The 13,898-nt window shown below is 25.8% G+C and overlaps 1 protein-coding gene across 1 annotated transcript; it reads left to right on the forward strand.

Moving 5' to 3' along the window:
* The first annotated feature begins 457 nt into the window (after nt 1–457).
* Nucleotides 458–1,688, forward strand: LOC129611383 (3'(2'),5'-bisphosphate nucleotidase 1). Its single transcript, XM_055524521.1, has 2 exons — nt 458–648; nt 702–1,688. The coding sequence occupies exons 1-2, from the start codon at nt 532–534 to the stop codon at nt 1,509–1,511; spliced, it is 927 nt and encodes a 308-aa protein (XP_055380496.1). The 5' UTR covers nt 458–531; the 3' UTR covers nt 1,512–1,688.
* Nucleotides 1,689–13,898: the final 12,210 nt, after the last annotated feature.

The raw sequence follows: 13,898 nt of genomic DNA on the forward strand, positions 1-13,898 counted from the left end.
TGAAAAATTAGGTAAAGAAGCAATTAATAACCTAAGTTGCTGCTTACGGAAATGTAGCGTTTTGATAATAAAATTTTCTCAATATTCTAGAAAGAAAATCGTTAAGTCACGGTAAGTGTCCTGCTTATTACATTAAAACACATACTTTTGTTTATCGGCAGAGAAGAAAAAAAATCTATACTACTATTGTTTTACATATTTTTTTCTGTATAAACCAAAGTCTGTCTTTAAATTAAATTTAGATAATATTTTTCTTCAAACAATTTTTAGTAGCTGAAGACAACCGTTATTTTCAAAAAATTTACGATTGGGAAGGTGTTTTATATGGAGTGATATAAAAATTTTTTTCCCAATTAACTTCTTCCCGATGACGTCATATGTCCAAACTTCAATACTACATAAAAGACTTTGTAAAGTTTTACACAATATTTACGTTGTAACTGTCAAATAATTTACAATTTGATTACTACTTTATTTGATCTCACTGAACTAATGGATATTCATTTTAGCTAAATTTAATCGAATTAAGAAATGGCCACCACTACTGTAATGAAATTAATGGGACTGTCAATTAGTGCAGCCAAAAGAGCAGGGGGAATAATTAGAGATATCATGAAATCTGGTCAGTTAGATATAGTAGAGAAAGAGGTATGTAAAATAGTTCCATGTAAACAGAAAAATGAAAATTGTGTTTGTTTTAGGGTAAAGATGATCTACAGACTGAAGCAGATAGATCAGCACAGAGATGTATAATTGCATCAGTGTCAAAACAATTTCCAAATATTAAAATTATTGGAGAGGAGGGAAATGCACACACGTCTAATGTACCAGACGACATGCTAGTTACCGAAGTTGATGTTGAATTTATTACAAAAAATAGTTGTCCAGATTATCTTAAAGACATTAAAGAGGAAGATTTAGTTGTTTGGGTTGATCCATTAGATGGAACTTCGGAATACACCCAAGGATTTTTGGAACATGTTACAGTATTAATTGGTATTGCTTTTCAAAGTTCTGCAGTAGGTGGAGTTATACACCAACCATATTATCAAAATGCTAATGGCGAAATTGGTCGAACAATTTGGGGATTAAAAGGTTTAGGTGTAGATGGGTTTAATTCGAAAAAATTAGATAGTAGCAAATTTATTGTAACAACAACTCGATCACATTTTAATAATCTTGTTAAAAATGCTTTGGATGCAATAAATCCAACCGAAGTTATACGAGTTGGTGGAGCTGGTTTTAAAGTTTTACAGCTTCTAGAAGGCAAAGCGCATGCATATGTCTTCGCAAGCGCTGGATGCAAAAAGTGGGATACCTGTGCTCCAGAGGCAATTTTGGAGGCTCATGGTGGCGTATTAACTGATATTTCAGGAGAGCATTACCAGTATAATGCTGATGTTGAATTCCCGAACAAAAATGGTGTATTAGCTACAGCACCTGATGTTTCACATCAATTATTAGTAGATCAAATTCCAAAAGAAGTGAAAGAAAGTATGAGCAACAAGTAGATAAAAAATTGTAAAGTTTTAGGAAATTGTTACAGCTTGTTTGTTTAATATTAAAGTAGGATATTAAATTGATTTTCTTGACGAAGAGCAACAATATGTTGCCAGTTATATTATGAAAATAAAACATCGTTTATCCAATAAAATCTAACCGTCTAATTTTAATACATTGCTTATATTCCCATGTTTTATGTAAATTTTGCATAAACTGCATGCAATATACATGTTAGAATTTGAAATCGCCTACATTTATGCATTTTCAATTTGATATGATTTAAAATGTGAAGAGGAAAACTTTACTCTAGGCCTTAGTGGTTCCATTTTTTTTATGTTGTTTTTATAAAAAGCGGAAAGCAAGTTTATTCCTATAATGTACATACATATGCAATTCAAAAATATTTAGAAACAGAAGTATAGTAATAAATTTTGTTTTTTATGTCTCCGCTCATAGGTTTCTATGTACTTATATACATATACAGGGTGATAAAGCAAGTTATACAGCAACATACACCATTGGTTAGAAATTCCGAAATGGATAAAACTTTAGTTCCAGATTGGGTGCCAAATCCCAAGGACTTCCATGTTCCAGTTATTTTAACGAATTTTCACGAAATTATTTTCGTAAGAAATTTTTTAAAATCTTGAATTTTTTTTATAGAATATTTCCCAGCTGTTAAAACTTTAATTAAAGTACCCAAACATTAAAAAAATTTTATGTTCCAGAAGATATAATACAAAAACTACCAAAATTATGAGCCACAAATTCAATTAAAATCAAACCAGGTGTTGTGAATTAAAATTAAATTCAAGTTAATATTCTTATCAAAAACTTTGGAAAAATACGAATTCCCTATCCAAAATTTTTACAAATTTCTCAAAACGAACACCAAATTCTCCTATGAAATTCACCTAGCTCTGCAAAAATTTATGTTTTTCTTTTTTCAAATCTATTTTTATTCATATTCAATGATTTCTATTCATATTCTATCCATATTTAATCGCATATTTTTAATAAATTGCTTTACCGGAACACGTCTTTAGTTGCATCAACCGCATGCCAATTTAGTTTTTGTAGCAATATGTTTGAATTTTGTTAATCCCATTAAATTATTTATTAATTATTTATTATCTTCAAAACTACAAACTCCATTTTGTTCAATAAAATTAAATTTTCCTATTAAAAATGTTTTTTTTTCAATTAAAATAAATGTCAAAATTTGCATGGCATGTCTTTTAAAATTCACTGCAGCTGGTTAGTTTTAATAACTTCAGATGCCAAATGGTGTCTAGATTTCGAAAATATTTTTTTCAAATTTTTAAGTTGCACCCAATCTGAGAAAAATGCATTTAAAAATTTCAAACCATATAGGTACCATTTCTTACAAAAATTGGCAAAAATTAAAAAACCTATCATTTTTTTTTACCAAGAAAAGTTTCGAAAAAAATTTTTTGATTACTAGATTTGTTTTTTATATAAAATTCTAGTTTCTCTTTTAAAAATTTCAAATTTTTTTAAATTAATGTTTGTATTTAAAATTAAAAGTTTGTGTAAAATTTCGTTTCAATTTTGTTATTATTTGTCACATTTCAATTAAAACATTGAAATTCGGATTTTTTATCAATATAACGGGTTTTTAAAATGTCAACTGTTTTTTCGAGTGACTATTGTCACCAAAAATTAGTGATAGTTGATAGTTTATAACTACAACGCCTAAAGTCCTTGCCTTTAAGGGTCTTCAAAATCTTGACGTAATGGTTTTCGATATAATAAAAAAAAACTTTAAGGTTTTAAAAAATTTCTTACGAAAAAATCAAGGGAAAATTTTTATTTTCTTTAAAGTTCGAATTCTTGGTATTCCGAAGGTACATAAAATACAGAATCAAGCAGCATGTCTAATTTAAGTTCTTTACTAAGCTTTCCTGAAACTGTTTGTTTGAATTTCTTATCTTTTTCAGTACCCTGAAAATCGAAAACCCTTAAGATTTGGCATCCAGTCCGGAACAAAAGTTTTATTCATTTTCGATCTTCTAAGCAATGGTATATGTTGTTGTATAAATCACTTACGTACATATTGCGTGATTATGCATACGTAAACAATTGTGCGTGCATACTCTAAGAAAGTTGGAATTTTATGGAATCGGAATGTCTTACCAAATTTCTATTACTTTAACATTTAACCGAGGAGGTGCAACTTTTTCACAAAACCCATGGTAGATGGGCAAGCCTTTTGACTTTGTACCACATGACGTAACTATTTTGTAGTTGAAATTTTTAAAACTTCCAGATGGCTTTCTAAACTGGACAAAATTTCACCTTGCTCTAAGAAAATACAAAGTTCTGTTCCCTTCATCAGTTTCATCACATATTATGGCGAATTCTGTGGTCCCCAAAATAACCACATGTTCATATGAAAATTTTTAAGAAGATTCTTTCTATTAATCTTACGGTTTTCTTTATTCATGATTTAAAAATAATTTCTTGGTGCCCTAATATTGACCTAATAATCAATATGAATAAGTTTGCGCTCATGTCTGTCAGTCTGTTATATAATGATATTGCATATAATCAATTTTGATAGCTATTAGTATAATATTAATTTTTTGATAATTCTTACTTTAATATTTCTCCTATATTTATGCAAAATTATATGAAAAAATCGTTTTCATTAATTAGATTTTTGTTTCACTTTATTTACATAAAGAATGTAAATAAAAGTTCTATGTTTATAGATTCAAATTGATAAAGGGAAGTGTGTCTTGAAGATTATATATAATATTCTAGTTAACGAGGACAAATCGGATTAAATCTAAGTAAACATTATCATTTATGATAATATTTTTGCAATAATAAATAAGAAAACTATTTTCTATGCAAATGAAGCGAATCTTAGACAAAAATACATTGGATATGAGATATGCAAGAAGAACCAAAAACAAATGAGAAATGTAGTTCCAAAATCTTATTAATCATTATAAGGTCTTATGCTTTTTTCCTACAAGTAATATTTTCTTTAATTTTCTAAAGTATGGAAAATTCTGACAAGCAAAGAAAAGAATAAAAAACGTTCTTTCATACTTATCAATTAAGCGGCCTTTCAGAATACCACAATCTCAGTTAAACCAAGGTTCATATTCTCCAAGCTTTCAAAATATCTGCAAAAATGGCAGAAAAGACCTTTTTTTAACTTTTGATGCTCTTGATTTGATCATTTAGTAATATAAATCGTATTGAAAAGTGTATAGTAGTGTCAAAATAAGTTTGTTCAATTTTTTTATCTGAAAAAAAAAAGGGAATATGATTGACTCCTAATTTGTAGATTACATTAAAGTAGAAACGCCCAAATTTTTAAAAAATTCATTTCCTTTCATTTTTTTGAAAATTTTTGTAAGTAGTTTTTATGTAAAGTACCAGGTAACTACAGAAATACATGGCATACACACACACAAGAATAAATTTTAATATCTTCAGTTAGCATAACATTTTTGTAACAATGATGATCTAATGTTGGAATATTGTTGAATAAATTATTGTCCAAAAATTTACAAATTAAGTTCACTAAAATATTTGTATAGAACCTTTTTTTTCTGAAATATCTATTAGTGGGTCTATTAGTAGGTAGCCATTACTTTTCTGTACCTTTTTTACACGTAACTTTCAGAAAAGTAATTATTAGCATTTTTTTTAATGTTATTGAACTTTGTAAAAGTGTCTATTTAAAATGGTATTGAGTTGGGATGAAATATTAATTATTGTTGTTTTTCTTACAAAGAGTTCAAATAAATAAATTTTTCTTACACTATACCTAATTTTCATGGTACATTGTTTTCTTTATTTTGTTGGTAGAGGGAGAGAAGGAGGAAATTATTCCAATGTTTAATATTTAAAAAACATAATTATTATTTGATTTTATTACAATAAATTTAGGATTGTCATAAGTGCCATTCATTTGAAATTTTAAATTAGCAGTTACTGATGTTATGTTAAATAAATAGACTAGGTGGGAGTGTAATACTTGTTGTACACGGATAGTTGTGAAGTGGTTTTAATGGGAAAACATAAATATGTGATAAAAAGTTCACGAAGATTATGTTTTAAAGAAATTATTTTAATAAGCTTAAATAATGGGAAAGAAAAAATTTGCATATCAAAAAACCTGTGATGTTGGACTCTACATATTTATTTTTTCACATTGGCTCCAGTTTTGATTAACATTTTCTAAAAATAACTGTAGTGTAACAGATCAAACCAGTGCTATCTCCTTTTGAGCTTTTCTATCACATTAAAATAATTTCTTAGTTTGGTCACTTCATTAACAGGTTGTTGGTTACTAATTAGAACACTACATACCTAGTATGGGGTATGAATGGGAAGGCGAAATTATGTAGGATCTAAAGAGAAATTTTTGTCTGTTTTAGAAAAGTGATATGTGCTTGAAAAGTTTATTTTGTCCGAATAGTATAAAGCACCCCAAATATTAGCCAGTAACAATGATCACCCCAATTTAACAAAGTTTATCTTAAAAAAAAATTAGGCAAGGATTTTTGGTTCCAGAAATTTGTATCGTAAGTCGAATTGTCGTTTGAAAAGGAAAAAGAAAGTATGGAAACAAAAATTGAATTAGGCAAAATATATTATATTATAATTCATCTGCTTTTTAAAAAAAGGTAACAAAGCTTATAAAAAAAACCTAGAAAATATTATCACGAAACCAAAAAAAATTTAATTTTGTAGCAAAAATCTGATTAAGTTGACGTGTATATCACTTCAATTCGTATTTTTAACTACTGTTACTAGTTAGCTGTTATAAAAATACTAGTTTACTAGAAAGAGTTTATTAATGAAGTATATCGCTTTACTAGCTTTATAGCTAAATTTGGTAAAGGTTTTTACTTAAAAATCAGTAAAATCTGTTAAAAAAATTTAATAAATAAAAATGTCGCAAGCCGAATAAAAATGGTCGAAATTTATATCGTGTCGTAAGTCGAAAAATCGTATTAAAGGATGTCGTAAATCAAGGACTTAATGTGATTATATAATTAATATACTCATAATATGAGAAGAAAATTCTTTTCATAACTTTGTAAGTTGTTATTTCTTGCAAATGAGTTATAGCTTATAATGATCTTAAACATTAACTGCCTCCATATAATTTACAAGCATTCTAATGTTTGTTTTATAAATTTCATATGTATTTTCCAATATTTTCCGTATTGAACGTAATGTTAGTTATAATAACTTGTGATTAATATAAGTAACATTTCGAAATTTAACACTTCAAGTGCTGAATACTTTGTTTGAGAGAAAAACACTTTGTTGGAAACTGAAAGGTAAATTGTGAATTTCTATTTCTACTATAAATTCAAATATTTCAGTGGTAAATTACAAACACATTAGAAACGAATTTAAAAACAAAAAATTTATGATTTTTGCTTTCTATTGGAAAACTTATTGATTATTTTATTTGATTAAATTTTATTTATTAACAAAATTTTCTGATTTACTACAAATAGAAATTCATAATTGGCCCTTATGGTGAAAATCTGTAAAGTGCAGTTTAAAACAGAAATAAACAATTTCTTTTTACAAATTTAATAACTTTTTTTTAAAAAATTGTTTGGAATTTTTTATTCAAAATTATTTTCTTATTTAAAATTACATTTTGTAACTAAGACTGAAATTAGTGTGGATAATTAAATTACGTATTAAATGCAAATTAATTTAAATTTTTTTGCACTGGAAACCACAGGGGTGGAAAAAGGATTTGAAAAAAAAATCCTGTATTAAATTAATGAACCTCTTTCTAATTGAATTATTTCATTAAAATTTACAAAACTGAACTGGAATGAATGATCACTTTGATTAAATTTTCTGAATATCAAATTAAAGTTCAAAAGATCAGACATTTTTACATTTTTAATTATTAATTTTTTTTTATTCATTATTTCAATTTTCTTTTGAATTTCTCATGATAAAAACAAAATATAAAGGGGGATGACATTTGCAGGAACATACATACATACAACACTATACGTAAAGATTAACTTAGTAATGAAAACGAAAATTCCAAATTACGACAAATTAAATTAGTAATGAATGGAATGATTAGGAACGCTTGAGTCTTATTGTAAGTTATTAGGCTTTTATAATTATTACAACTGAGTGTATGTAGGCGTTCATTGGTTAATATAGCACTGTAATTGAGTTAAAATATAAAAATATTTGATGTGTACCGTCTCATTCTGTTAAATAGCATACATAATTATACATTCATATATTTTTATATATGTGTGTATATTGTAATAAAAATTTTATTCAATTCTTTCAATTGAAAAATTTTTATAAATTTGCTACTTAAAAAAATCGATAACTTCTTCTTAAATTAAAAGAACAATTTAAAAAATAATTTACAAATTTCTATGAAAATTAAATTAAATATTTTTTGGACATTATTTCATTTAAATGAAATTTTAAAATATTTCTATTGTGGTTACAAGTATTTTTGATTCTATAACAAATAATAAGTTAATCTAAGCTAGAGGCATTTTCGAATAAACTACAAAATCTAGCAGATCTGAACTTAATTATCATTCTTTAGCATATATATATATATATATATATGTATGTACATATACAAAATGTTCAGGTTAGACTACTTATACTGAATCGTGGACAAAAATTTAGTTTAAAAATTTAAAACCAATTTGATTGTAACTTCTGGCAGAGTTTCTGAAAGTAATTGCAAACAAATTTTTAAATTATAATGTTAAAATTTTCTAAATAAAAGGAATAATCTGAGAATAAGAACTCATATTTTGTTGTTTTGTGAGCAAGTATTTTGCAATCAAATATTATAAAGAAATTAGGTCTATAGAAAAATTTCTAATATTTCAAGTTTTAAACTAATTAGACATTTTACAACACATTTAACTCTATGATATTTAAATTGTCATGTAAGACTCTATACTATACAGAATTAACTAAAATATAAAAGTACATATCTATTTACATAATATTATATGCTTCTGTTCTACAACTACATATTTTATTCCCATTTTACATACTTACCATATTTCTTATTATATATGCTCATTATTAATCATAAAACTGCATTTTGTTCATACACTATTGTTGTAATCATCGTTAACATTAACATCAAAACGCAGATAATTGTTAATTCATCAATGCCTTGCAATAATACACACAAACAAGTGTATATCATTATCTGGCTACTGTGTTATATTTTATATGAAATGCTTCTTGTATTTACTAGAAAAAATACTTACCATAAAAAACATACATGTATATATACTCAAACAGTAATACATGCCAATATATACTTTAAAAAAGATTGTTATTATCAAAAATACAAGTAATGATAACTTCAATAAATGAAACAGCTCTTTATAGATATTGAATACCAAAATTATAATCAGAAGGGCAAAAAGTAAACTGATGTCAGGAGAATGAAAATGAGTTAGTAACAAAATTAAGGATCTGCAAAAAATGAATATATTTTTAATTTAATATATTTGCGCTCACATAGTATTTTTGAGGTAATTTCAAATAAGGTATGTTCATTCCTTCACTATCATTAAGTTATAAAAATAATTGGCCAAGGTTTATTTAATTTGTAGTGTATTTTTATTTGTTTTCACATTATGTAGATTGGTTACTTTATATTTCTATGATTCTGAATATTCTGTGAATTGAGACTCATCTCAAACTCCTTCTAAATATATAAAATACTTAACATCAACAAGAACACATACATATTGATTACGGGAACATATATATTTATTAATTTTCATTATCTAGAATTAGATTATCATTATTAGATTTGTAATCTTGTGAAAAAAAATATAGCTCAGCATATAAAGTAATGTACCCGGATTTATGTAGTGATATCTTTTTGATTACCGAGTGAGAAGAAAGTTAGTGAGTATTATACTATGTATATATTATGTATTTATATTTATATAAGTATTAAGTCACTCGTTTTTTCTCAAAATACATATATGAAATTCAGTTCAAAACCAACAGCTTTGTTTTCGAACTTGACAAGCTCATTCGATATTTTGAAATTTTTAAGTGATCTGCTCAGAAAAAATAAGAAAAATAAGTTAAAAACTAAGAATTCTAATTTGAGAGTGATTAAAAGGAGTGACTAATAAAGAAAGATATAAAACCGTGATCTTAATATCGGAGCAAACATGCTATAACAAAATAGTTTATGTCATTACTGAGCACAGGTTATTCGACAATTTGTTCGAAAATTTCATTGCTTTCTTGAAAATTTTTTTTGTTATTTATAGACAGACAAATTTCAAATTCTCTTATCAAAAAGATTTTATAATTTTTTAAGGATTTTGTATCTCTTGACTCTATTTTACTTTTGCTTTTTTTTTCGCCGTATAAATAATATAATAATTATATTTTGCAATACTTTTACACGACGTGTACATGGAGAAAATAAAAAAGTTAAAAAGTGATTATCCTCCTCCTTTTTATTTCTGTTTTGTTTTTTATTATATTTTTTTTTTGAATTTGTACCTTTAGTTGAAAGTTAGGTTAAAGAAAATGGAATATATTAAAATATATTCACATTAGTAAAGCGTCTTTGCTTTCCTTCTTAATATCATCGTTATTTAAAACTCAGATTTGATTTGAATTATTGTTTTTGTTCATATTAATGTGTATGTATGTATGTACATATAACAGAAATATAGAAATCAGGGGTGGAGCTGTTTAAAAGAAAAGTTAATAACTTCTAATTTAATATTATTGAATTCCAGTGAATTATTTTACAATCATTTCTTAATGGCAAATAAGTGTAAAATAATTCTCTGGCGAATATTTAATATAAAATAAAATAGAATCACGAGAAAATTCTAGTATTTCAAATTTTGAAATGACGGTGGAATGACAGTCCTTTTAGACAGTCTGATTTAAGGTAGTTACCTTAAATCAGACGGCGGAATTATTTTATATTTCACTAAAATTTATATTAATTTGTATTATGCCTAAATTCGTTTTATTATATGAATAAGTTTCTTTTTATTAAATAATTATAAATTCATTTAATTTTCGTTAAAAATTAAGTTACACTTAAATTATTTAATTTCAGTCTTACAATTTATATTTAGTACTATTGCGATATTATTTAGAGTGTTAAAGTAGAATAATAGAATTGTTATAATGGGAAATTTAGAATACGTGGCGGTAATAAATCCTACGTGTATACGAGAATACAGTTTTACGATATTCTTATTTATTAATTTAGTTGTGATAATAAAAAAAATATAAACACCTTTTAATATCGAAAAATTTCGAATTTTACTTTTTCTGCTACATCACATTTACAGTAAAATACTAAAAGAAAATGCGACGTGACGAAAAAAATTTGACGCGTCTATGGTAGAATAAATCTTTGGCTTTAAGTGGTGATAACCAAAATGTAGCTTTCTAATAACATCACACTAAAGTTTAATAGATCAAAATTAAATTCTACAAATACCTGTTAATAGAACATACTGAGAACGACACTGCTCATTTTTTAAAACTCAAATCAAAAGTTCTCTTCTTATTGCATATATGGAGAACATAAAATTAATGCTTCTTGCAATAATAATGTGTGTGTGTTTATACACATGAGAAACAGGTATTCAACACGTAACAAAAAAAAAGATTGAAGAACACAACATTTAAATTGGTATAATGTAGTACACACTCATGTATTTATGTACTTACTTTTGTCCATATAAATATATAATGTATATATAAAATGCATAAATGTATATTAGTATAATAAAAATGAAAAAAGGTAAACTGTACGTTAATTTCGTGTCGCAGGTGTTCATTTCTTCCAATCTCGCTTCTTCTTGGATTTTGATTCTTTTTTGTTATTGTTTTTATCATTTTTCTCCTGATTTTGATTTTGAAATGATATAGAACTGAAGGGATGAAGAATCTTAAAGTTATATTTTAACAAACGCAATATAATGCCGTTGGCCAAAAGCATATATAAGAAAAAAAAAAAAAAAGAAAAAAAAAGAAGATTATCTTTTCGATTCGTTCTTCATTCTGATAAGTTTTTTTTTATTATGTTGTTATACCTCTATATAAAAGTATAGTAAAGTACGAAGATGTGTATCATAAATATGTACATATATGCGTATGTGTTTACATATTCAGATGAAGGTATGATTTTGATACCTGTAAGTGCAAAAAGGAAGAAAATTACGTGGCTGTACTTGATCCATGTAAGTAAAGTAACCTGTCGTATTTTCTTATGCGTTTCACATTAGTTTTAATTTTTCTTTGTCTGTAAATTGTGATAGTAGGTATATTTATTTGATGGTGTATTTAGTTGCCTTTGAAGTCTTTGTACTTTGGCCTAACAAAAAAAACTAATAAATTTTAAAATTAAACTCTTATATAATTATTTAATTTTTTTTTCAAAATAAAATTTAGTGAATGTTAGTTGTTATTTGATTTTTATAAAGTTGTAGGGTTATATTGAAATTTCTAGGGTACAATAATTTACAAATGAGAAAAACAACTGTAAGAAAACCAATTGTTAAAAACTAAATACTCAGAATTAATTGACTTGGTTTTATTGAAACTTAAAACAAATTTTTTGAAGAAATCTTCGAAAATAATGCAGACTTCGTTCCATTTCTCAATTTAATTTTATTTATGAGCAGGTCTATTTTCGTATAACATGGTCTTCAGGCATTGTATATGTAGCTGCGCTTGTTAAGGGTTTATTTGCTTATAGTTGAGTTCCGTAATGGATTCAAATTCTTTTTTAAATCCCATCGTCATTGTCCAGGATATTATTGAAATAAATATAGGAAACTATTGTAAGGTTTCAATGGTTATTTTATTAACATTTTAAAATTTAACAAAAAAAAAAAAAAACACACACACACAAACAAAATATCCTTATTTGTTAATTTCCACAAAATTTTATTGACCTTAAATTAAAATACTCATATAATGGCTTTGTCTTCCTCAAAATAAATTTTCAAGCGTGGATGACTAAAATAACAAGTTAGACAACAGGTCGTCCTTGATTATCTTTTCATTTCGTATACTAACAAATACAGATAATGTTATAAGGGTATATAAAGATTTTGTTTTATTTGGAAATATTTTGGAAGAAGGGACATACACACTTTTACAAGGTACATTTATGTTTTTTAGATACATACCTTGCAAAAAATATTTTTTTAGTTTTACATATTAGTTTTATTAGAATGACTTCAGTTACATTAGGCTTAATATTAGACTTCAACATTTTATTGGCTTAATAAAATCTACCAATTTCAAATTTCAATTTTTTTAAATGATTCGAATATAATTTAATTTGTTCTTATTCCTTGTTACCTTTGTTACTTAAAATGGCAACTGGTTAAAATATTACATGAAATTAATCGTAATTAAAAGGGTTATTTTTATTAATTTATTTTTTTGAAATTGTTAAAAGTCTTTTATTACATGAGTGTAAGAATCTTTATGGAATGATATTCTAACAATACTGCAATATAGTGAGGTATTAATAAAATATTGGTACCTTGAGCAAAAATTTATATTTTGCCTGTACTCCGACATAATTTATGGCTATACATGTAGAAATGTTATTGTTGCCGGTTTTTGGAGCAAAAAAACATTATTTTTCATAGCTTATTATTTTCTTCCATCAAACACTTCACTTGGTTTTTCACTTGATTTAGAAGTCACTGTTTCCCTTTTCAAGAATGATATTTACAGCCTAAACATGTATCTCGCTTTTTTACTCACTTTTTATTCACTTTCGAAACAGAATTCTCCGTTTTGCAAATTTATTTTTGCATTTTTTCTCAAATTATCGACTGAATATCTCATCTTCAAGAGCAAAGTAAATAAATTTCATATAATTTAAGAAAAAAACGACATACGCAATACCGAATAATTTTTCTGATTTGAAAATCGCATGATACAAATTATGATAGTTACTCACAAATATATGATAATCAGGCCCTTAATTAAAAAATTAAAAGAAGTTCCTATATAAAAACGCAAAACGCACCACTAAAATTCCGTTCCATAGACAAAAGATCGAAAATAAAGTTTAAAGAAATGTAGGTGAAAATGTAGTTGATAAACTTAGTGGTCTCTATACACTAAATTTCATAGTTCCTTAAGAATTATTTATATTTTATATTTTATTCTGTAAATAAAAATTTGTTCCTAAATATTCACTTAAATAATTTCTCTTATAATTTTTTGTAAAATTTCAATTTTTTTTTAACGCCCTTTAAGACTTTGCGCCCAAATCTTTTGCTCACTTCACTTATATAGTTGTAAAAAGTTTTTTAAGAATGAATTATTTATTTTACATTATGAAA

This window comes from Condylostylus longicornis, unplaced genomic scaffold (assembly GCF_029603195.1).
Source record: "Condylostylus longicornis isolate FDR11 unplaced genomic scaffold, ASM2960319v2 ptg000004l, whole genome shotgun sequence".
Lineage (NCBI taxonomy): Eukaryota > Metazoa > Arthropoda > Insecta > Diptera > Dolichopodidae > Condylostylus > Condylostylus longicornis.

Coding starts and splice junctions, on each gene's coding strand:
- LOC129611383 (XM_055524521.1), top strand. CDS start 532: ATGGCCACCACTACTGTAATGAAATTAATGGGACTGTCAATTAGTGCA. Junction 649..701: donor TAGATATAGTAGAGAAAGAG/GTATGTAAAATA, acceptor TGTTTGTTTTAG/GGTAAAGATGATCTACAGAC.